Source organism: Nyctereutes procyonoides, unplaced genomic scaffold (assembly GCF_905146905.1).
Source record: "Nyctereutes procyonoides isolate TBG_1078 unplaced genomic scaffold, NYPRO_anot_genome, whole genome shotgun sequence".
NCBI lineage: Eukaryota > Metazoa > Chordata > Mammalia > Carnivora > Canidae > Nyctereutes > Nyctereutes procyonoides.
The window spans coordinates 8113909-8136586 of NW_026575144.1; the positions used below are offsets into that span (position 1 = coordinate 8113909).

The following is a 22678-nucleotide window of genomic DNA, read 5'->3' on the forward strand; positions in this document are numbered from 1 at the left end:
AAAGAGAAATAAGAACATGCTCAGAACTGGCAATTAGTCAATGAGATCATTACCCCAATAAAAATTTTAAATATGTGTATATTTAAAATTCTGCATCTAAACTCTTTTTGAGTATAAAAGTACATTCACCTAAGATCTAAGCAGATTTAATGTACACAGCTATATCAGAACTGGCTAAACATGGTGATTTCTAAAAACATCAAGTAAAATACAATCTTGTGATGTCTACCAGTTCATTATCTACTCACTAAAGTATTATAAGATACAGTTCAATTCCACTTTTGGATTTTTAAGACCTTAAGTAATCAGACAACCTTATTACTCTTAGTGGTAAGGAAATTAAAAATCATCTTTGATTCCCAATGCCTATTTTTATTTGCTTCAGAGAATATGTAGCAGAGATGGTGGCAAGCAGAAAAGAAAAATCCCAGACCTTTTGTAGTTCTGTTGATGCAACAGAAATACTGCAGGTCAAAGCAGCCTTTCATTCAACCTTTTGTGTCTCAGTATATGATCAAGGGTCATATTTTCGAGTCTTGGAGAAAACAAAAAATGTCTCAAGCTGCCTGTTTCTTATCTGAAGGAGCTCTTTGGAATAGGCTAATTTTTCAAAGCTGCCCTAAAACTGGAAACAACTGCTCAAGTCTAGCTTCTCAGAAATCTGAATAAAAAGCTCAAAGCATCAACTTCTTGCCTCAAGAAAGCTTCCTAGGGCAGGAAATTCTGCGTGCCTTGATCCCTGGCATACTGAGGGAGCAGCCCATGCCCATCAGAACCCACTGACTAAACATGCTTCTTTTCATGGATCAGCATTCCACTTGTCCATTTGGTTTTGTTTTGTTGGAAGAGAATAAGGGAAAAAAAAGTATTTCTTGCCACCTTCTAATTTCAAAATATTAGTGCTATAAGCAGAGATGTGTTCAATCCTTTAATAAAAGGTTTTTAAGTTCTATTTTTCCCCAAGTCCTTCTCTTTCCCACCCTGTCCCCATGTCCTAACCCAAAGAAGCAATCCTCAGTGCTCAGTTTTTAATTCTTCTGAGTTATAGCAGAATGAAGGGAAAATCATACATGTGCAGATAGCAACTGCTGCATAATATTAGACCTTACTCTTGTAAAGGACCCTTCCATCCCCTTTCAATGAATTTGGGATGCATGAAGAAAAGTTCAAGTTCCTATGCAACAGGGAAAATCTAGAATAACACTACCAAAAAAAGCTTGGTTATATCTTTTCTTCAGTACTGTTGAAGGGGTCATAAGTAAAAACAGGTTACATGGTAAAAGTCCATGCCCTGATCTAGCCGGTCATGCCCTCCCCTCTACCTTCCAGTGTGAACAGGTTGCTAGATGTTACCAGGAGAGTAAAACAGGCTAGCCCACGATAGCCAAAGCAAGAAAAGTCACCAGAAGGTATTCAGCCACTGAGTTGGGACCTTGCATATTCCTGCCATTTCCTGCCAGAAACTGGTCTATTCATCCTTGGACAAGTGCTAGAGCAGAAGCATCTTTTAGGTTCTGAAATAATTTCTGATCATCCTCCTAGTGTTACACCCCTTTAGAGCAGTGTTTCTAGAAAGGTATCTGCATCAGAATCATACTAAGCTTTTGCTGAAAGATGTAGGTTCTTGGTTCTTAGTTCTTCCTCCCTATCTGGTAAACGAGATCCTGGAGGAAGTATGTGCATGTCTACCAAGCTCTCCAAAGTAAATGTTGTACCTGTTAAGTTACAGCAACATGATTCTAGATCATTTACTTATCACTTTTGCTATGTATCTTCTTGGGTTAACCACGTGAAGTGTAAGGAAATTTTGAAAAATAAACTCAAGTCCTTTCTGTGACACTACGGCCATCACCTCAAGTAAGACACTTAACTGATCAGGGCCTCTCTTTCCTCACTGGGAACTTGTGGCTTCAAAAAAGCTTGTGGATGAAAATGCACTATATAAATCACAAAGAAATAAATTATGTGATTTAAGATAATTGTTTCTAGATCATTATGTGTTTATACAATACTCCGAGGTATTTCTTTGGATATCAAAAAAAAAAATCTGGTTTGAATGTGCAGTAATACTTCCAGCAGTAAGCTTTCATATACATAATCTCAACTTTCAGCCAGTGTGTGGTTTTCTTCAGGGTAAAGTTCTCCATATGAAAGAGCAGTAGCTGCTCAATATTACTGAGAATTTACCATATACCTTGTTACGTACTGGATGCTTTCTTCCATGTCAACCACAAAACAACTCAAATTAGAAAACAGGTTCAGAGAGTAGATGTCACTCATCAAAGCTGTACATCTATCAGGGGTGGCTGTCAGACACCACAGCTCCTTCATTCGACCACTACATTATCAAAATGATCATCATTTCAACCAGTCATACTGCTGGTCTTTGAGAACACAAGTGACTTAGCATTTCTAGAGTAAAATATTTCATCTCAGAAACTATAGAAACAGATCAACGACCTAAACACTCCATTCTGCCAAAGGCAAGGATGGTGAAACTGATGACCACAGGGGCATCAACTAAAAGCCTAAGAATTAGCACAGCAAGTTTTAAGGTCTCTGCCAACAAAAGGAAGGCTTATTTTCTCTGAGAGCTATAATGGCAGAAAGAGCAGTATGCCTCCTAGAACCTTAAAATTTTTCATAATGTTCCTACATTCTAGCTGCTGACAGTAACTTCAGTCTTTAGATAGAGTAGCAACCTGGCAGCCTATAAGTCTGACATAAAATTCACAAGAGACTGTTCTTTTTAGTATTTTCTCTTACACTTAAAAACAATGGAAAAAAATTACATGTTTGCTTTTGCCTTTCATCAACAGTCTAATTTATTGCAAGGAAAATTGCTGGAGAAAAGAAGGTCAATCTACAATTGCTAGTTATTAGACTAACAATTATGAAACCCTTAACCAGTATTTGTTTTTCAGCATACAGTGTTGAATTTGAACACTGTGATTCTTGGATTCATGATTTTTATCCACATTTGGGTTTGCATATTCTCCCCAGTACTGTGTGTGCATGCATGTGCTCTGATTCCACCCCACCTCAGAAAAGGCTTACAGCCAAAATTTGATACTGTCAGATTGAAAAGGCTTTGCTTAGCAAGTCACGTGCAGCATGGCTGAGAAATATGGAACGCTGGATCCCTTCCGCATGCAGCAAGGATGCCAGCTTCCCAGTCTTACCCTGAGCAGTGCAGCCAACATCTGGGAAACATAAAATTTTGGAGCTCTTGTTTATGATATTTCCTGCTGTGTTCCTGGCACATCTGAACATGCTAAATTTTTTAACTCGTATCTGAAAACTTATTTTTGTTGAGTATTTGCCTCTTCCCCCCTATGGTGGGCCTGCTAGTGATACCCTTAAATAAAGGGATTCTTTATAGACTTTTATGGAATATTACATCTGTCCTTTGCTTAATTTCAGCCACACTCTATCATTTGTAACACTCTCCCCCCAACAAAAACACATTTATCCAAATTTTTATCTCTTTAACAGTTGATCAACAACTTTGAGGAAAGTTATATAAAGACCATAATATATTAGATTGCATTAATTTGATTGTAATATGTTTATAGGAACAGAAATTAGAACAAATCACAATTAACTTTTCCTTATGTAAATAAAGAATGGTACCTCTCATTTTCTGAGAGAACAGACAGGAAGAATGGGTAAGGCATGACTCTACGAACCTCAAAAGTGGTTGTCATTGTGGGCTTATAGGACACATGGTTGGCCCTTCTCAGCTCCTTTATAGTTTCAGCTGGCATGGATTTAGAAAACCCCAGGCCACTCCAGGTATTTGTGGGTGTTCTGACTTCTGTCACCACTGGTTTCTTTAACATAGCTTTGGGAAACAGCATATAAAACAAATGTTTGGTATTTTTAAAGTTTTTCTTAAATAAAATATTGATGAATATTGTTTCTTTGGTATGAATAAAGAGATTATCACTGAATATTATTTCTTAACACGAAATGCCAAATGCCTTAAAATATATTCATAAAACACCTTATAACAAAGTAATAGTAAACTGAAAAATGCTACATTATTTCTTAATTGATCTAATGCTAATGTATTCAACAAAACACATTCATTCCCAACTAAATTTCTGCAACTTGAACCTAAATATTCTAGGTTTCTCTTTATGAAGGTCCAATTTCTCAATTCAACATAAATCCAGAAAACCTTTTATGGGTGTTCTAGAAAAAAATCAAAGTATAGATCATTAACATAGCACATACCTTTGGTTGCTAATAGCTTCTTTTGTTCATAGTCAAATGCCTGGAAATAAAACAGAAATTATGTTTATTGCCAGTCTATCCAAATGTCTTGCCAATACCCTGTAATTAGAGAACAAAGGTTTTGGCTATAGCCCATGAATCTGCCTGGGACACATGCTAAACTATGCACAATAATGTGACAGTAATGTAGTATAAGTATGATAACTTTAAACATGTTTTCAAACTAATTAATTAGAATAAGTTAACTAGTTCTGACATGAAAGTGACAAGAATTAAAAATTTTCCTTCAAAAGGGAAAAAAAATCCTATTTACTGTGAGTATTTAACACACCAGGACCAATATATGCTAAAGTAGAGTGAATAATAGGCTAAATTTCAAAATAACACATCACTAAAATGCTTTCTGGTTATCTACTGGCCTCTTTGTTTCTCCACATCCCCTTCTCACTTAAGTAAAGCATGGCCTGAAATGGGATGATGTTAAGATAACTTATTGAGCCTAATTGGCACCGTCTTTGCTTTTGAAGTGAGATAAATGACAAATGTCTAGCTTTGATCTGTAATGACATTAAGCAATACAGTAAAATTAAACCTAGTTACTTTTTATTGTACCGGACCAGAATGCCACCATTCATTCTTCTGTTCACAGTAAGTAAGTGACTTCAGTGACAGATCTACCAGGACCAAGGTAGGTCATTTTGAAGAAAGCAGACAGAGCTACATCCCAACTCAAGCCCAGTGTTGTCAGCTCTCCAATTTAGGGACTAGCTGAGGCTTGATTTAAGAATGTCTCAAAGGCCTACCAGGAGGGCCAAGAACCAACTGGTGAGAGCTCTTTGATTCTTCTAGGAGGACTATACCATCGTATATAGGGTGCACACAAAATTTACAGTCTGAAACAGGGTATTTCTAAGAATGAAAGGTGCTCCAAATAAAAATTAGGCCAAATTATATAAGTAAATGGTTGATGCAGACAAACTAGGATGTGTGATTAAGATCATGACAGTAAATCAGGAGAGCTAGATTTTTAGATAACACAGTTTGACAATGTTTTTGAAATCCTAGGTCTAGGGACACCTGGATGGCTGGGCATCTGGCTTTGGCTCGGGGTGTGATCCCAGAGTCCTAGGATCGAGTCCTGCATTGGGATCCCCAAGGGGAGCCTGCTTCTCCCTCTGCTTGTGTCTCTCATGAATAAATAAGTAAAATCTTAAAAAAAAAGAAAGAAAGAAAGAAAGAAAGAAAGAAAGAAAGAAAGAAAGAAAGAAAGAAAGAAAGAAAGAAAGAAAGAAAGAAATCCTAGGGCTAAAATCATCAGGAATATTTAGCATCTACTTTCAAAAACCTAAAGTTTTACATTAGTTATTTTGAACTATCTGAATGACACCAAATTTATATCCATTAAGTAGGTAGAAAGATGTTATATTTATCCAAGACTATGTTATGAGGCAGTAATACTTAAAAATAACAGCCTTCTACATTTATCTAAACTTTAAGTAACAGAGGAATAGTATCATTTCATAAGACATAGTGACATAGACCATTTTATGCCAATTTTAATACAATACTTTAAATAATTTTTCTCACTTAAGGTAACTTCTGCTTTTCATTGTTAATGTTTATGGCAAAACCAATTCCTATATATTTAAATTTAATTTTGACTAGAGTGCAGAAGGAAAACCAAATTTCTATGCTATTGCTAAATACTCACTAATTCTCCATTCCCTAACCCTACCACCCTACATTTGGATGAGTCTCCCATTTCTCATCATTACCTGCATGTTGACATATGATGGGCGTGGGGCCAGGCGAGCTCTTTCAGAATTTTGCTGGGCGGCTGCAGCCCTCTCTGCAGCACGCTCACTTCCGGGAGCCTTCTTGTCAGCCAAAGGGCTTTCTGTGGTACTCAGTTCAGGGTCTGAGAGCAACCTGTCAGTGCTGCTGTGAAACAGTTTGGAATTTAACACTCCATGTTTATATACCAATGTACTGAACGTTTCCTGTGTGCCACACTTACTACATGTTTACCACTGTCAACTATTTACATGCATTATTTCATTTAATCTTCACCACACAGCTCTGAAGTAGGTAGTAGTATTATTTCCATTTTACAGATAAGGGAAGTACTTTACCCAAGTTATACCTCAGGTAAACAGTAGAACTGGAATTTTAACCCATGCAAATGACTCTAGCGCTGGAGTTGAAACTATTTCATGATACACTTTCACAAACATTATATGCAGTATGTATACCGTATGTCTAGGTACATATGGAATAGACATACCGTCAAGATTTCCAATTTGCATGTATCAAAGAGATAGCAGTGACTCACACAAATGCAGTCTAAGCAGAAACAAGTCAATCTGCAGGCATGCAGATGACCCAATTCCTGTGTGTGAAATGCACATGGTATTGCTAATATCAGATAAATATTTTCCAGCACCCGCTCAGGGTGCATGGATGAACATAAAAATGCCTCTTAAAAGAGAAAAAAAATGATCTGAATTACAAGATTAGTAATGCCCTATACATGCACCTCAAGTTCAAATCCAATTGCATGTTAAGCTCAAGTAAAAGAGAAATAAGAAACAGTATTAGTCAAAGAGTTGATCAGATTCTTTTATTCTTTTATCATTCACTATCCCATTGTTCCAGGGGAATTCAGAGGAATTTAGAACAGGCTTTTGGAATATAAGAGGAAGAGCAATGAAGTTTGTTTGCTTCACAAATTTCACAGTGGCTTCACACAGGACAACAGAACTGGAATTTAAAGGGCCTCTGCAGGCTCACCAGGTAAAGGCTAGGAGAACAGCATAAGCAAAGCAAAGGAAGCAAGCAATGTGGATGATTGGTGTATTTAAAGCCAGAGTGTAACAAAATCAGACTTTTGTGTTCAAAAAAACTGCTGGAACAAAAATAAAGGACTGTTTGAGCTGCTTAAAGGGTAAGGGGCAAGAGAGACCACTCTAGAGGCTTCAGCTTAATTCAGATGAGAGGTAAATTCAGAACATATTTAATGATGAAAGGAACAGGCATACCCTTCAAATGCTTCCATACAGGGAACAAGGCAAATTTACTTCCCCAACCTACGTTGAATAATGTTCACTGTGGCTACCAGTACCACGTAAAGGAAAACACAGATTAAAGCAGATCTGGACGAAATGAGAACAAGAATAATTAACTGACCAAAGAGTTTATAAAAGCAAAACAGATTTTGGTAAGAACAACAGGAAGTAAAAACAGAAAGGCTATTTTTGTCTGAAGATACTCTCCTCTGTAAGGATATAGAAGAAAACTAGTAAGACAGTAGAGGAAACTGGGTGGATGGAGATGGATGGGAGCAAAACTTTCCAACATAGAAGCATTTCACTCACTGTATCACCTTTTTTAAAAAACTGTGAATAGACTGCCTATTTGAAAAAAATAAATAGAAGAAGAAAATAAAGTAAGGATAACACATTTGTAACTGTGCTACAGTAAGGGAGAGTTATAGTTAATACAATATATGTATTTATACTCACTGTGGTTTATAATACATAAAATCATGAAGCTGTCAAGTATTTATTACCAAAGTTAGCAATTAACTACTTTGGAACAAGGAAGCCATAGTTTAAGTTAGAAAGTCAGGGCAAAACAAAGGAGGATTCGCAGTGGGAAAATTTCCCCAATAAAACTCAGAAAGTAAATACTGCCCTGCTCAAGAGCATTTTCAGAGCAGCAGAGATGGTTTAGAGAATCCAGACATAAACTCAACTGCTACAGAGAAGAGAGAGGACTGGAAATTACCAGATGCTCTTCCTTAATACAATTTTTAAAAGGAAAAAGAAAAGATAGTTATAATGAAAAATAAAAAACACTCTTGGAGAAGATCAAACTTACTTGAACCAAAGAATACCAACTACTGAGTTTAAAACAAATCCAGCCTGTTACATATTTTCTTTCAAAGGGTCAAGGACTTTTAAAGATTAAAATACATACTGTAAGTGTGAGTTTTTTGTGCCCTGCAACAGTTCTACTGTCTGCCTCTTGGCACAGGAAACTTTGGAGGGACCCATCATCTGTTTCAAGTCACCAGCATTCCCAGAATGGGAAGGACTTCGAGGCATGCCTACTTCAACAAAAGCATCGTTACAACCTGCAGAAGGGACAAAGTGAAAATCCAAATGTCACCTTATCATCAACAAACCACCTGCGATGGAAACAGATCAGAACCCAATTCAAAAGAGACCCAGGCATAACAGCTTTCAGCTGCAAAGAAGACTTTAAATTCAGGCTGTCTCAAATTTCATTCAAGATGAAATCTAAGGAGAAGACCCTCACATTTTTAAAAGATTATTAGGGGTGACAGGGTTTTAAAAAAAGAAATATTTGGGAAAAAATTATATGTATACATTTAATAAATTGATGCTTTCCTCTTGCACAATTACATCCACTTTAATTTAGGAAGTGCCAATGTAATGGGAAGTGATTCTTTCTGTGGAAGTGTTTTTAGTTTATCTTTCCCTGTGTTCTTTGGAATTTTATTCAAGATGTCTTTCTGCATACTTGAGGCAGGATGCATCCTAACTGGTTAGCAAAACCAACTTGAAATCACCACACAGATTTTACAACCCCCTTTATCCAAGTAACAGACCAGCATGAAGTTCAGAAGGAAAGTTACCTTCTGTCGGGTTTGATTTGGGAGATGCCTGCTCAGGTCCAGTTGTCTGTCTAGATGGATCACCATGATTCCCACTCAGCACTTTTTCTCCAAGTGATGAGGTGGGTATTGCACCATATTTTATATTTGGAGACTAAAATGATAATAGAAAATAACATACAGATATGGTCACAATTCTAAAATTCACTTCAGGTGAAAGTTTATACACATTATCAGTGGCTTATCTCTTACAAACAGCATAGATCACACTACTCTGGCAAAGGACATTACCTGTGCATGTCCATTTAAAGAAGCAGAAATTTTTTTGCCTTCTGTCTGCATAGTGTTGATATGGACATCAACAGGAGTCAAGCCAGGAGGAGGAGATGGAGCTGTGTGCCCATAGGTGGGCACGCCAGACAACAAAATATTAGTTAATGTGGCTTGGGCAGTGGATGGAATCATAAGGTGTGGTATAGCAGAAAAACCTACAACGACATTTCATGGCAGATATTAGACAGGAAAAAACTCAGATTCAACAAATAATACTTTATTATTTTTAGTAAAAACAGAAAACTTCATTTTTGTTGCTACAAATTCAGTAGAGAATTCAATTTTGATACCTCTCTATAAATAGGTTTAACATTACTATAAAAACACAAAATAATGTTTAAGTGGAACAAGAATATTTAATCTAAGCTCTTTACTGTACTGATGAGGAAACTAGCTAGATTTATTATGCCCATATGACTACCAAGCACATTTGTCCAACTGGAACTACATTTCTTCATTACCCGGTCAGTGAGCTTCAAGTGTCTTTGCCATTGCTTTCTGCTCATCATACTCTTTTTCTTGATCTGTTTGTCACGTCTGAAGATTATATTCTACTTTTAATGAAAAACTCACTGCTTTGTCATGATTCATTTTAATTTACACACTGGGAAATTTCTGTTTAGCTGCAGTATACTTTGAACCATTATTTTTCCCTAGGGGAAGAGAGCCACTAGTACATTTTATTTAAAAACTGATATCTAACATGTCTTTGATTGTACTTAAATGATACTCACCTGTGGCGCTTGAAGTGTTAGCAAGTGGGGGTGCCCATAATGTGGGGCTGGGTGTGCCAGAACTTGGACTTTGCAAAGGACTGACTGAGCTATTAAGAGCATTCAAGAGTGAGTTTGGGCTTGTTGATGTGTTTAGAGATAAGGTGGTAGGCCCCAAAAGACCTGCAATAAATGAATGTCAAGTCAATATGCATAAATTCAAGACTTAAAAATACAGATGGCACCATACCATTTGGAATGCACACTGATATAGTCTGATATTTTCCAAGTACAAAATGAGTGGCAGATTACCTTCCTTCAAATATTCACAGGAAATATTGCATGATACAACTCCAACACAGAACCCAAACTATCTACAAACAGATGCTGAAGAAAATGGAAGACAGGTGTATGCAAACCAGGGAAGTGGTCAGGGTCACTGAGCGATGCCAGCTGTTTTGTATCTATTGCAACTGGCCAGGATGAATACATTTCTGCTCAAGTGGAAACTCATTTTTATTTCTCTGCATAACTCACTTGTTTTCTGTTTCCAAACAAACAATTTCCAAACCATGTACAATTAGCAGAGAGTAGGGGATTTTTTTTTTCCTACAGTAGAATGACTACATTAGGCCCATTTATGGAGAGGCTGAGCTACCTGGAGCAGTTTTTGTTCATATGTTAAAACAAATGACTTCTCTTTGGTTCATCTCAATAAGAATGAAAACTTTTCTGAGAAACAATTTTTTTGATTGTTTTTTGCTTGTTTTAAGGATTTAATGTTTGACTTAAATAATGAAATTTCCCTTCAGGTATTTAAATATATTCTAAAGTAAAATATGAAATTATATATAACTTTCCAGAAATATTTAAAGTATTAAATATTACAAGATAGGTACAGATATAAAAACATTCTAAAAATTGAGTAGCTGAATCTTTGCTCACTTTTTTTCTCTCAAGAAAGGAAGAACTTGGTTCCTGCTAAATTATCTCACTGGCACTTCCTAACTCACATGCATGTGTCATGACTGTTCAGATCTCCGGTGGAAGAGACAATTTCAGAAGATTAGGGGCCAAGGGGAAAAGAGACTCTCTTTACTGTAATGATTTCTAGATATGGCTATCTGGAATCTTAATCACATTATAACCATATTATAATTTTTAAAAACAAGAAATAGCTGTTAGAAAAAAATTATAGAAGGCTGAGAGTATTTTTTCTGTCTCAGATCAATACCGAATGAGGCAAAATTATTTTCTAAATTTATTACATTCACTTTTTATATTAAGGCTACTGAAAAATGTGCAAAAAGTAGTTAATCTAGGATAATTACAATATCGCAATGAACTCTAGGCTGTATATAGGAATCCATAAGTAAGGTGGTACATATCACAACCATGAAATGCCTCACCTCACTTTCTCAAAGAACTAAAGCAATGAGGGGATGATGCTCTTTCATCTTCTATTCTTTGCCTTAAATATAAATACAGGTCCATTTGCTCCATTTGCTCCTCTTGGTAGCTGCAGGCTAGATTTCCTTTGGACCTGGACAACACAGTTCTGACCACTGGGAATGGGGGTTCAGCTCGTTTTCACCTTCCCCTTCCCTACCCCTCATACAGATTTCCAATTATTTTTTGAAAAGCAAACTGGATAATCTTTACCTCTAGGGATGGATGGCAATATTGCAAATGCAAGAGAGAACAAACACATAAATTATAGTCAGACTACTCACTTCATTCTCATGGCATTCTTAATTTAGAAAGCAAACATAGCTACTGAAAATAAAACAGTCGGACCTTGATTATTTATGCCAAATAAAAAGAATCTGGGTAACAAAAGTCTATAGAGTCTAACAAACCTAAAATGGATTGATATGAGCTTTGTTGCTTTTTCACCTAATCTTAGGGCCTGACAACGGAAAAAAACAGCCTTTAAAATGTAGTCTCAAATCGTAGAAAGAAAGCAAACCAGCTAAGCAATCCCCCAGTGACTGAGAAGCACTATAATAATAAATTTTATACCTAGTCCAGTGAGTCCAAGGCCTGCTGAAGCTAAGATGTCCAGGCTGGGACATGCCAGGCCGGCAGGGCATGATGCTGGGGATGGGCTGGTTGCTATGGTAACCCCACTGCTTTCAAGTCCGAGGAGACATTTCCTTGCTTCATACATATTTAAGGCATTTCGCTCAACACTTTTCACAATCACAGACTATGAAAACACATAATGGAAAAGAAAAAGGTGACATGCAAGCAGTATACAATGAACTGGGGAGTGGGTGAGAAATGAATATGGTAATAAAGATTCCACTCAGGGAATATATTGATGTGGTTTTAAAAATCAACTAAAAATTCTGTTTATTTCTTATATTTACTCCTGTGGTATAATCATGAAAGGTTAGTTAGAACTTACTGAGTGTGCCTTGTGTTCCAGGCACTGGGATAGAAGCTGTATATAAATCTAGATGCTTGTCGGAAACCTTCTGGATGGGAATTATTATTCATATTCAGTGAGGATAAAGGATCTACTCATGGTCACAGCCTAGCTGTGGAGGAGCAGCGAGAGGACTGGACCTCAGGCTGTCTGCCTCTATAGCCCATTCTCTTTGCATCCTCTTGCTTTTACATTAAAGCCTTCTCCCCCTTATCTAATCTTTACAAAACAACTCAAACTTGTCACTATATATAGACTACATAATAACAGTCACTTAGGTTTGACATTTATAGTCTGCTAGTTAACTAAAAGGCCTTGAGGTACCACTATTCTTCACCGATGGCATATCAATGGCAAAGCTTATGGTAAAATAAATTTCTAAACAATATATTTTTTTTCTCAATGGACACATCTAGAAAATTGGATGCGTAAACTCAAGAGGGAGAGCCTCCAATGGGCAATAAAGAAAATTTGTGACTGAAAAAGCAGTTAAAGCAGTAGTCAGCATCGGGGCCAGCTAAGCAGAATTTAATGGCCATGGGATGCTGCAAGGCTCTAGAATTCTCACTTGCAATCTATCTTCCCCTGACCTGCTCTCATTTCTTACTGAAATCTAGGGGTTCCTCTTGTGCCTAACCCTCCTTATATGCACTGTCTCGTTTGTCTTTATCTTCCAGTCTTGGTATCCACAGTGACGCCAGTCAACTCAAATTAGTTAAGCATGAAGCTTCAAGATACAGAAAATTAATGTCCTGTTCTCTAACTTAAAACTCAGTGTATCACGTTTACTTAGAATCAAACCTATCTTTTCCCAAACAGTTGTGCTTTCCATTTTTTAATTTCTATAAAATAATAGGTATCATGGCATATGTATAATGGTATAATATAAATGATTTTTATATATGTAAATACATAAAAACACGGTGTTCAGTGTCCAACTTAAAGAAAAACAATCATGCCCTCTTCAAAAGAAGATAGGATTCTAAGTGAACATGATACACTGAGTTTCAACCCTATCTTATCCCATTAAATTTTGACTATACATGGAATTATTGAAATTTTGCCACATCTTAGAGGAGAGGTTCCAAGATAGCTGAACTGGGGACACTTCATTCTTTACTTCTGATTATCATTATTAGCTTATTATTTCATTAAAGAAAATGGACATCTATTATTTAAATCTCCAGGCCTAGCAGAGTCGCTCACAAAAAACATGTAAACTAAATATTTTTGAATCACATTGGATACATACACATACACACTTAACACAATGTGTAGCCTTATCAACTCTGATAACTTAATAAAGCTGAAAGTTACCAGGTTGCAAATTAATAAAAACACATATTCTCTTTCTCATACACTTGTAAAAAATAATCGTCATAAAAATGGACTCCAAAACCAACACATAAAGAAAATGATCAATAATGAATGTTTTTACAAACGTATGTATTAAATAACTAAGTATAATATATGACATATATAGAATACTTAATTCCATGTATATGCAAATACACATTTATATGAAAATAAAACTATCTAGAACATAATATGATACGTGGTTCTCTGGGTCCAGACTGTGAACCAACCTTGCTTGGTTGTTTCGGCTTTGGTTTAATACTGATGAAGACATCGAGCTGTTCCATCAACTGAGCAATGAACTGTGGATCAACTTCAATTTCTTCCTTCATATCAAACATCAACACAAGGGGAAGACAACCCTAAGAAGTGTCACAATAGAAAATACAGGAGGTAAAATATTACTCATTTAAACATCTAGTAATTTAACATGCCTACAAACAACACAAAATTCTATGGACTGGAAGAGTTAACCAAAATAATAAAGCTAATCCCAAAGCTCGGAGAATTGGGGTGGAAATAATGCTGAGAACACAAACTACTTTTGAATGATAAATTACACATGTCTGAAATTGCCTATTGGATCTGAATTTTTTACCCACGTCCCACCTTGGAAAATTCCTCCATTCTCTGACTTCTGTTAGTGATGCCAGAAACTAAATCTTGAACCACATCAAGGGTACTGATCTTGTGCTTTTGCTCAAAGACTTACACACAGGTTTTTACTGTGTTCTGGATGAAACCTAAACATGTATCAATCAGCACTTAAAGATCTCCCCATTTTGGCCCAGCTTTGCTTGTGCAATCATACGCCTGTATGTCCCCACATCTGCCCCTTCCTCAGGCTAGACCAGCCTCCTATTTGTCTTTTTTTTTTTAATTATTATTTATTCATTTGAGAGACAAGAGAGAAAGAGCACAAGCAGGAGGAGCAGCAGAGTGAGAGAGAGAAGCAGGTTGCCCACAGAGCAGGAAGCCCTATGTGGGGTTCCATCCCAGGACCCTGGGATCATGACCTGGGCCCCAGCCAGATGCTTAACTGACTGAGCCACCCAGGCATCCCTGACTATTTTTCAAACAGATACTGTAGTTTGCTCTCCACTGACCAAAAGGCTTCTTCACCAGCTCAAGTCCTACCTCTCCAGCCTTACCTCTTTCCTGGAGTAAACCGCTACACTGTTTCTTCTCTTAGCTTTCTCACTTTTTAGCTCTGCAGCGGTCAGTACTTGGGTTTTTTCTCTGATGCTTTCTTCCTGGCCCCAAATCTACTAAGTATAGGAATCCCATACCTGTACTGATTCTCAGGATACTCAGTATTAGCCCACTGATTGCTGGGTTCTGTACGTAAGTACCAGAAGTAACAGTCAAATACACTGGGATTAAAATGAAATCACTGTGTTCTATGTTCCTTGTGAATAAAGGTAATTTTTGCATTAAAATGTAGGTTAAAGCCTTTTCTTTTTTAAGACATTATTTATTTATTTGACGGACATAGTGCACAAACAGGGAAAGCAGGAGAGGGAGAAATAGGTTCTCCACTGAGCACAGAGGCTGATGCATGGCTTGATCCCTGGACCCTGAAATCATGACCTGAGCAGAAGGTAGATGCTTAACTGACTGAGCGACCCAGGAGCCCCACCTTTTATTTCTTTTAAAGATTTATTTATTTGAAAGAGAGAGAGAACGAACACATGCATGAGGGAGGGGAGAAGGGCAGAGAAAGAGAAACTCAAGCAGTCTGTGCTGAGTGTGGAGCTGACATGGGGCTTGATTTCATGACCCAGAGATCCTGACCTGAGCTGAAATCAAGAGTCAGACATTAAACTGAGCCACCCAGACACCCCTACGTTAAAGCCTTTTAATTTATTCCTCTCTTCCTCACTTCTTTCAATATTGTGCAATAATGTCTCATTGCACAATTATATTTTTGATAGTTATGATCAAAGTATGAATATGAATTCCTAACTGTACCGAACATCTGAAAAAATTCACTTAAAATAATACCTAAAGAAAAAAGAAAAAAGAAAGTTATGAAGAGTAATCATAATAACCTTTGGAAACACATATGCTACCTAACTAGGTGTATATTAAAAGTATCCTTATAAACTAAGCTTGGCTAAAAAAAATAATTCACAACAAAATAATTATATATTATAATCCTTAATGATAAATTTTTGTCAGAGGAATGGAATCAACAATAAAAATTTGGGTTTTCTGGGGCACCTGGGTGGCTCAGTTGGTTAAGGATGTGACTCTTGATTTTGGGTCAGGTCATGATCTCAGGGTTTTGGGATCCACCCCGTGTTGGACTCTGTGCTGAGCATGGAGCCTGCTTATCATTGTCTTTCTCCCATTCCATCCGTTCCACCCCTCCCTGCTTGTGCTCCTCTCTATCCTAAAAAACAAAAACTAGATTTTCTGAAACTTTCTCAAAAACAAATTCTGTGAGTTACTAATAGCAAAGATCACATCTGAGGCTTACTGTTTCAAATGTCACTAAAGGTCAAGTTCTTGAAGAGAAGACTACAGTGTTTTTTTTTTTTAAATAAGAATATTTGTAAGTTCACATTATGTCAATCCATTTTGTTACTATGTATCAAACTACACACTGTTTTTAAGTGAATATAGGAAGGACAGAAATACTGCAAATTTTAAATAAGGAGCAGTGTTGAATTACATAACTGCTATTTTCTTCTGTGTATTACGACTCAAATTCATGGCTTAAATCCCATTTTTTTAAATTGTATCAGAAATCTGTGAAATGTTCACGTTTCATGCTACTGAAATTTTTATTTTTAAGGATAAAAAAGGTATTTTTACTTTTCTGTTCAAACAGAAGACTTTGTCAAATGCAAACCAATACTGCATGTCAGATGAAAATAATCAATTACTTCATTGCATCCTCTTCTGTGTTTAGTTTAAGTAAAAAAATACTGCAAAGAAATTACTCACCTATGTAATAACATTAAGCTTGTGAGGTACTACACACCTTACTCTTACTTTATTTCCTTTTACTATGAAACTTTTTTATTTAACAAAGCTTCCAAAGTATTTTCATAAATACCACAGTAGTAAGGTATGTGCAGCCAGGTATACAGTACCCAAAGAAGTAAATAAAATAAAATGAAACCATAACACTAATTTCAGTAAACCTACCATGAGATATTGCCTTGCAAGACAGACAGACTCAATGGTGCCCTGGAGGTAGACGGTGGATTTCTTTTGTGGATTACTAGGGTCAGGAAAGTGGATCTGAGCACCTGTTCTTTGCATGATATGTTTGATGTTGCTTCCATTTCGACCCATCATAAAGAGATGATGTTGAGCTGCAATATCTAGTTGCGTGCTCACAGGAATAGCTGATGCCAAGCTCCCAGCGAGATGTTCCAACAGTGTGGCAGTTCCTTCCTATGAAGAAAGGGTGGGAAAGGAATAATCCTATTAAATAAGTGTCCACATACAAGGAAAGACTCCACTGTACTTCTAATAGCTATGGAGAAATTCAACACATTCTATAAACCAAGACAATACAAGGGAAAATTCTGAAAAATTAGTTCAAAATCCTTTAAAAATAAAACTCGCATAATCTGTACAATTACAATGTTCATAATTATCTCAACTGCTTACCTTCACAGCACTGGTGTTATTCTGAGACCCTCGTACTATTACAGTAGCACCATACATTCGGGAACGCTGTTTAAATGACACTGAAATGTTGTACGTTTGTGATATGTGCTGAATTGAGGGGGAATTAGGATCAGGAACTGGTTGAAGAATCCCAGCGATTGGTAGCTCAAACATCAGCACCAAAGGAAGCAGCTCCTAAATGAAAGTATGAGAACCCAAAGCAGACAGCTGAATCATTGCACATTTAGAGATGTGCAGAGCTCATTCTTTTCTGAGGATGGAATTCTAAAACATATATTGCTTTTATTACAGACATAAGCTTGGGTAGCCTTTATAAAGTTTCTCAAATGAAAGGAGTCTTTTGTGAAATCTGAGAGTTTTGTAACTTAAACTGCCTGTGGCATTCTTCTTTGGGCCTCTTTTTCATCATTTCAAAATCATCAGAGAAATGGAGTCAGGTACAATCTGGAATATCTCTAAGAAACACTTTTAATAGACTAAAACAACTTCTGTCACTATTTCCTAACTACTGAACACATGACTTGGTTATAAATTGATACGTTAAGATATTTTTATTGCTTTATGATGCAAACATTACTGACATTGATTTACAGTATTAAAGTAATACTTACCCGAATTCTAACTCGGGCAGATTCTACTCCTGCTGGTTGTCCTGCTATAGATACCTGCAAAAATAAGAAAATACAGAGTTAGATTTTAACTGAGCCCACATCTGCTTTTCCAGTTACCTACACCCTTGCCACTCAAAATGTCATCCCAAAAAAAAAACAGCATTGCCATTATCTGGGAGCTTATTAAAAATGAAGAATTTCAGGCACCAACCCAATCCTACTTAATCACAATTTGCATTTTAATGAGTTCCTCAGCTGATTTGTGTCAACTAATTTACATCAACCGCTGGACTGACCTAAAATTTCTCAGTTCCCATAATGCCATCCTGCCCACTTTATAATTTCTCTTGTTCACTGCATTTTCTACTTGTTGTTTAAACTCTGCATACTGTGTATTAAGTCTGTACTATACATCAATATACAATGATACTGCTGCAGTAAGTACTCAAAATTATTGAACTACTGCATACATCACCTGCAGCTCTCTCCTGGGATGCCCTGAACTTTCCCATAATCTTTCAACTAAAAAATTAATACTGGTATGAGGGTAAGGGTATGGGGCTCCAGGACACTGTTCCTGATGACCATATCCCATGCTATACCAATTGTCAAATATTTTGAATACTGTCCTTGCTTTCTATCTTCCTAATGTGGTACTGTCACCATTAGTCCCCATTCAGAAAAGATTGTTTTCTTATTCATCTTTGTAGCTGACAGTTTCTACTACTGTGATTAGATTACAGAGAAAACTCCCAAGTAACACAAATAATATAATCTTCAAATACTGAAAGTGCTTTGTATGGACAAGTGAGTTTCATTTGTTTTCAAACACAAGAACTAGAAAAATATGCATAAACTAAAGAGAGACATAATTCAGTCAACATGAGGAAGATGGCCACTCATGCACTGCCTCTTAGAAGGTGATGTGATGTACCCTGGAGAACCACGTGTGTGATGTTACAGACAGAATCCCCACAGTGGACAGTACTTGGACCAACATAATGCTCTCTGGGCCTTGCCTAAAGGACTTCATTTTATGTTGCCATCACATTTATGTTGCTCCTCTCTCTTCTACAACTACTTAGAGATTAAAAGTTAAGGCCTACCTGTAGTCATCTCTTTAAAAAAGTAGAGCATCTCGGTCTCCTTGAAAAGGCTCTTTATTTTTGAGTATAGTTGACACATAATGTTACATTAGTTTTAAGTGTACAACCTTAGTGATTTGGCAAATTGAGAAGTTATGCTATGCTCACCATAGCTGTTACAATACCACTAACTATATTCCCTATGCTGGGCCTTTTATCTCCAGTGACTTATTCATTCCACAACTGGAAGCCTGTAGGTCCCCGTCCCCTTCACCCCCTGCTGCCCATCTCCCAAGCACCCTCTCCTCTGGGAACCATCAGTTTGTTTTCTGCATTTGTGGGTCTGCTTCTGCTTTTTGTTTATTCCTTTGTTTTGTTTGTTTGTTTATTTATTTATTTATTTTAGATTCCACATATTAGTAAGATCATATGGTATCTCCATGATTATTTTTTTTGCTTTCATCTCCCCCCAAAAAATAAGCATATGAAAAATTATAACTTTACTTTTTTTCGTAACAGTTCATGTGAAAAAACAAAGCACCTGGTTGCTTTTTTCTGCTTGGTTATTCCTGTTGGAATCTGGAAAGTGGATGTGACATCCTGTTTCTTCCATCACTTTTTTAATATTGTTGCCACCTTTGCCAATTACATGGGAATGTTCTGTATGTGAAACATCCATCTTCAAGGTGACTCGATTGCTCTATATGGAAATAATGTATTAATTCTTGATGCATGAAAAAGGAAGGAAAAACTCCTTAGAACTCTTCTCCAAGGGAACAATACTGACAATAAGACTCGGTGGGAAATCTTACAATTTTTTTGGTAAGATCATCTTAATCTATAAATGCATACTTTCTATTTTTCTTTGGCTATAAAAAAGAAATTCTCATTTTAAGATAAATTTGCCAGAAGAAATTAAAAGATACACTCTTTACCAAGATAGCTTTTTGGAAAGCAGCATTTAAATAAAGTCAGGTATAATTACAAATAAATTACTCATTTTTAACAGACATTATGAAACATTCAACATGAAACATTTAATTCAAATAACTAAAATCAGATGAAAATAATTACAAGACTGAATATATGTAGGTTAGTAGGACTGTTGAACTGTGACAGAAACAGTAAAAATAAAACCCAAAATTGAATTAAAAAGTATTTGAAAAAAAAAGTATTTGTAAGCATTGTTTTCACAACTTGCCTATTACTGTAGGTCAAACTTTACATAGCAGACCTGTTATTTTCAGTGGCAGGAAGAATGAAGAAGGGTTAACAAAACACAGAGCTCCAGCAGTAACATGGCTTACATAAATCAATACAAAGCATACGATTAGTTATAATAAAGCAAATGTAAAATTCTAAGACATAATGAATAATTGTGGTCCTATTAGAATCTGTGTATTTAATTTTGGGAAATTCAGTACTGTAAAATTATAAAGATATGAAACCTTTCCTCATTTATAAAAAATCCTTCAGTCCTCAGAAGGTGAAATTAAAAATTCAAAATACAACAAGATGTTAAAGATATTGATGGTTTTTACATAGTCTTATTTCTTAAAATTTAAACATATCCATTAAATACTTTGACTTTTAAACTTAGTTCTTTAGTTGAACATTTAAAACACAGGAAAAATATATTCTTTTTTTGGGAAAAGATTCTAGAATATTTAATAATTGTAAGGTGAATAATTCTTAGAAAAAACAAACAAACAAACAAAAAAAAAAAAAACAAGAGAAAAACAGGAAGAGATCAGAAACCATTTCAGTGAAATACCAGGTGGCAAAATACAGTGGTTAAGAACCAGACAGCCTGGATTTAAATCCCACCTCTCCATTTATCATTGGATTTTGGGCAAATTCCCTAATACCTCTGTGCTGAGTTGGTCATGAGAATTTAACAAATATTTGTAAGATGCTTAGCAAAGTGCCTGCCATATAGTGATTTAGAAATGTTTAATAGAATAAATTCTCACAAATGAGTATATATCTTTACACATCTAAATTTCCCTATTATCTCTCTAACCTAAACCTGCAGAGAGAGAAAGAACTTAGAAGATAAAGTATCAAGTTTCATGCCATCGCACACAACTATACAGAAGATCATTCTGGCATCATAAAGGCAAATATACTAATTCTTCCTAACTTCATTAATTGCCCTATACTACTCAGGGTCAATGTCTATTTCTGAAGATGGCATACATATACGTGTGTGTGTGTGCACACACACATATACACACATTTTAGTATGTATATATAATATTACTCAATTACCCAGCTTGAGAGCTCATTTAAATTTTAAACAGAACTTTACATCCATTGTAGAATCACACATACTTATTTTAAAACCCACCATTACTTTCTCGTGGTTTTTCTTCTCCAAAATGGTTCTTTTCATAACAGCATGAAGTAGCCCTTGCAGAGACAAGGTTCTGACATCTGAATGTCCTTAACATTCACTTACTTTTGTGTCTAAGACAGACATGATCATTTCCTTGGCCTCCTTAACATCTTCTTTCTTTCCAGAAACCTTAATATGGGGATCTAGAAGAAAATAAAAACAAAGGGCTCATATGAAACCCCCAAACTCTTTGTTTTAAAATTGATATTACAATATAAGAAAAGAGATTCCATAAGAAATTCAGTATTTGATTCATTCTAGGTATGCTAACATTGTAATTAAAACAGGAACATGGAAATCCCCAAGTTGTACATTTTTCTGAATAGCTTTTTTCTTCTGAAAGCTAGCTAAACCATTTAACTGAAAAATAAGTTTATCAAATGTAATTATTTTTTAAACAAGTAAAGAATCTATAAATTCATTTTATTACTTACTACATTCTTGCTACATTCCAAGTCCTGATCTACAGCTTTCAATGCATTAACTCATTTAATCTACCCCACAGCTTTGCAAGGTTGTTTCCAAAGGAAATTAAGGCATAGAGCAGTGTAATAACTTGCCCTAGAAAACCACTCAGAGGCTCATTCATTATAATACAATGTCTTCCAACTCTGGATCCACACTTTTAAAAACATGTGATAACCTAACTCAGAAGGTATCTTTATACATCAAGGTTAACAGAGTAAAATATTATCTTCATTCAGGAATATTTAATATTTATCCAGAATTATTGTTAAATGGCTAATATATGCTACATGTATTAATGATTACTGCCACGGAATGTGATAAAGGAAAACATTAATTCATTTAGCAAGTATTTTCTGAACTTCTACTATGTACCAGTCACTATTCTAGGGGTTGGATGATGTATCAGTGAAGAAAAAGACCCTTATCCACATGGAGCTTACAATTTTGTACAGGGAAACAAAAATGAATCAGATAAACAAATTACCTAGTGTATTAGAACATAACTTATGAAAAAGAGAACAGATAGAAGGAGGAGTACCAGCTGTGGGATGGGGGTCAGGGCATTAGGCCTCATTGGGAAAACGAGGTCTGAGTAAAAGCTTAAAGGAGCTGAAGCAGTTCGCCAGGCTGGAATCTTTACAGCCAAACTTGGGGTAAGGATGTTGTTTCAGTTCTTTCTTTTGTCAGGTTTCCAAGTCTCCCCAACAACAGAGTGTTCTATTACCCCACAGGTCAGCCTGAGAGACCAAGACCATTT

General features: G+C 36.1%; 1 protein-coding gene across 6 annotated transcripts in view; it reads right to left on the reverse strand.

Moving 5' to 3' along the window:
- The window catches only part of BICC1 (BicC family RNA binding protein 1), a 279085-nt gene that overhangs the window by 16590 nt on the left and 239817 nt on the right, over nucleotides 1-22678 (reverse strand). For 5 of the 6 annotated variants that reach the window (XR_008662314.1, XM_055308891.1, XM_055308894.1 and 2 more), the window contains 14 exons: nucleotides 21517-21596; nucleotides 19597-19755; nucleotides 17971-18024; nucleotides 17339-17533; nucleotides 16868-17119; nucleotides 13942-14073; nucleotides 11947-12133; nucleotides 9946-10107; nucleotides 9170-9366; nucleotides 8900-9032; nucleotides 8218-8374; nucleotides 6015-6180; nucleotides 4240-4279; nucleotides 3690-3844 (listed from right to left, as the gene is read on the reverse strand). Coding sequence is in view for 5 of the 6 variants with exons in the window: in XM_055308891.1 (XP_055164866.1) it covers nucleotides 3690-3844; nucleotides 4240-4279; nucleotides 6015-6180; nucleotides 8218-8374; nucleotides 8900-9032; nucleotides 9170-9366; nucleotides 9946-10107; nucleotides 11947-12133; nucleotides 13942-14073; nucleotides 16868-17119; nucleotides 17339-17533; nucleotides 17971-18024; nucleotides 19597-19755; nucleotides 21517-21596 (2069 nt within the window). In the remaining variant the exon portion in view is untranslated. The remainder of the gene's footprint in view (nucleotides 1-3689; nucleotides 3845-4239; nucleotides 4280-6014; nucleotides 6181-8217; nucleotides 8375-8899; nucleotides 9033-9169; nucleotides 9367-9945; nucleotides 10108-11946; nucleotides 12134-13941; nucleotides 14074-16867; nucleotides 17120-17338; nucleotides 17534-17970; nucleotides 18025-19596; nucleotides 19756-21516; nucleotides 21597-22678) is intronic. The other variant, XM_055308892.1, reaches the window with a different exon arrangement.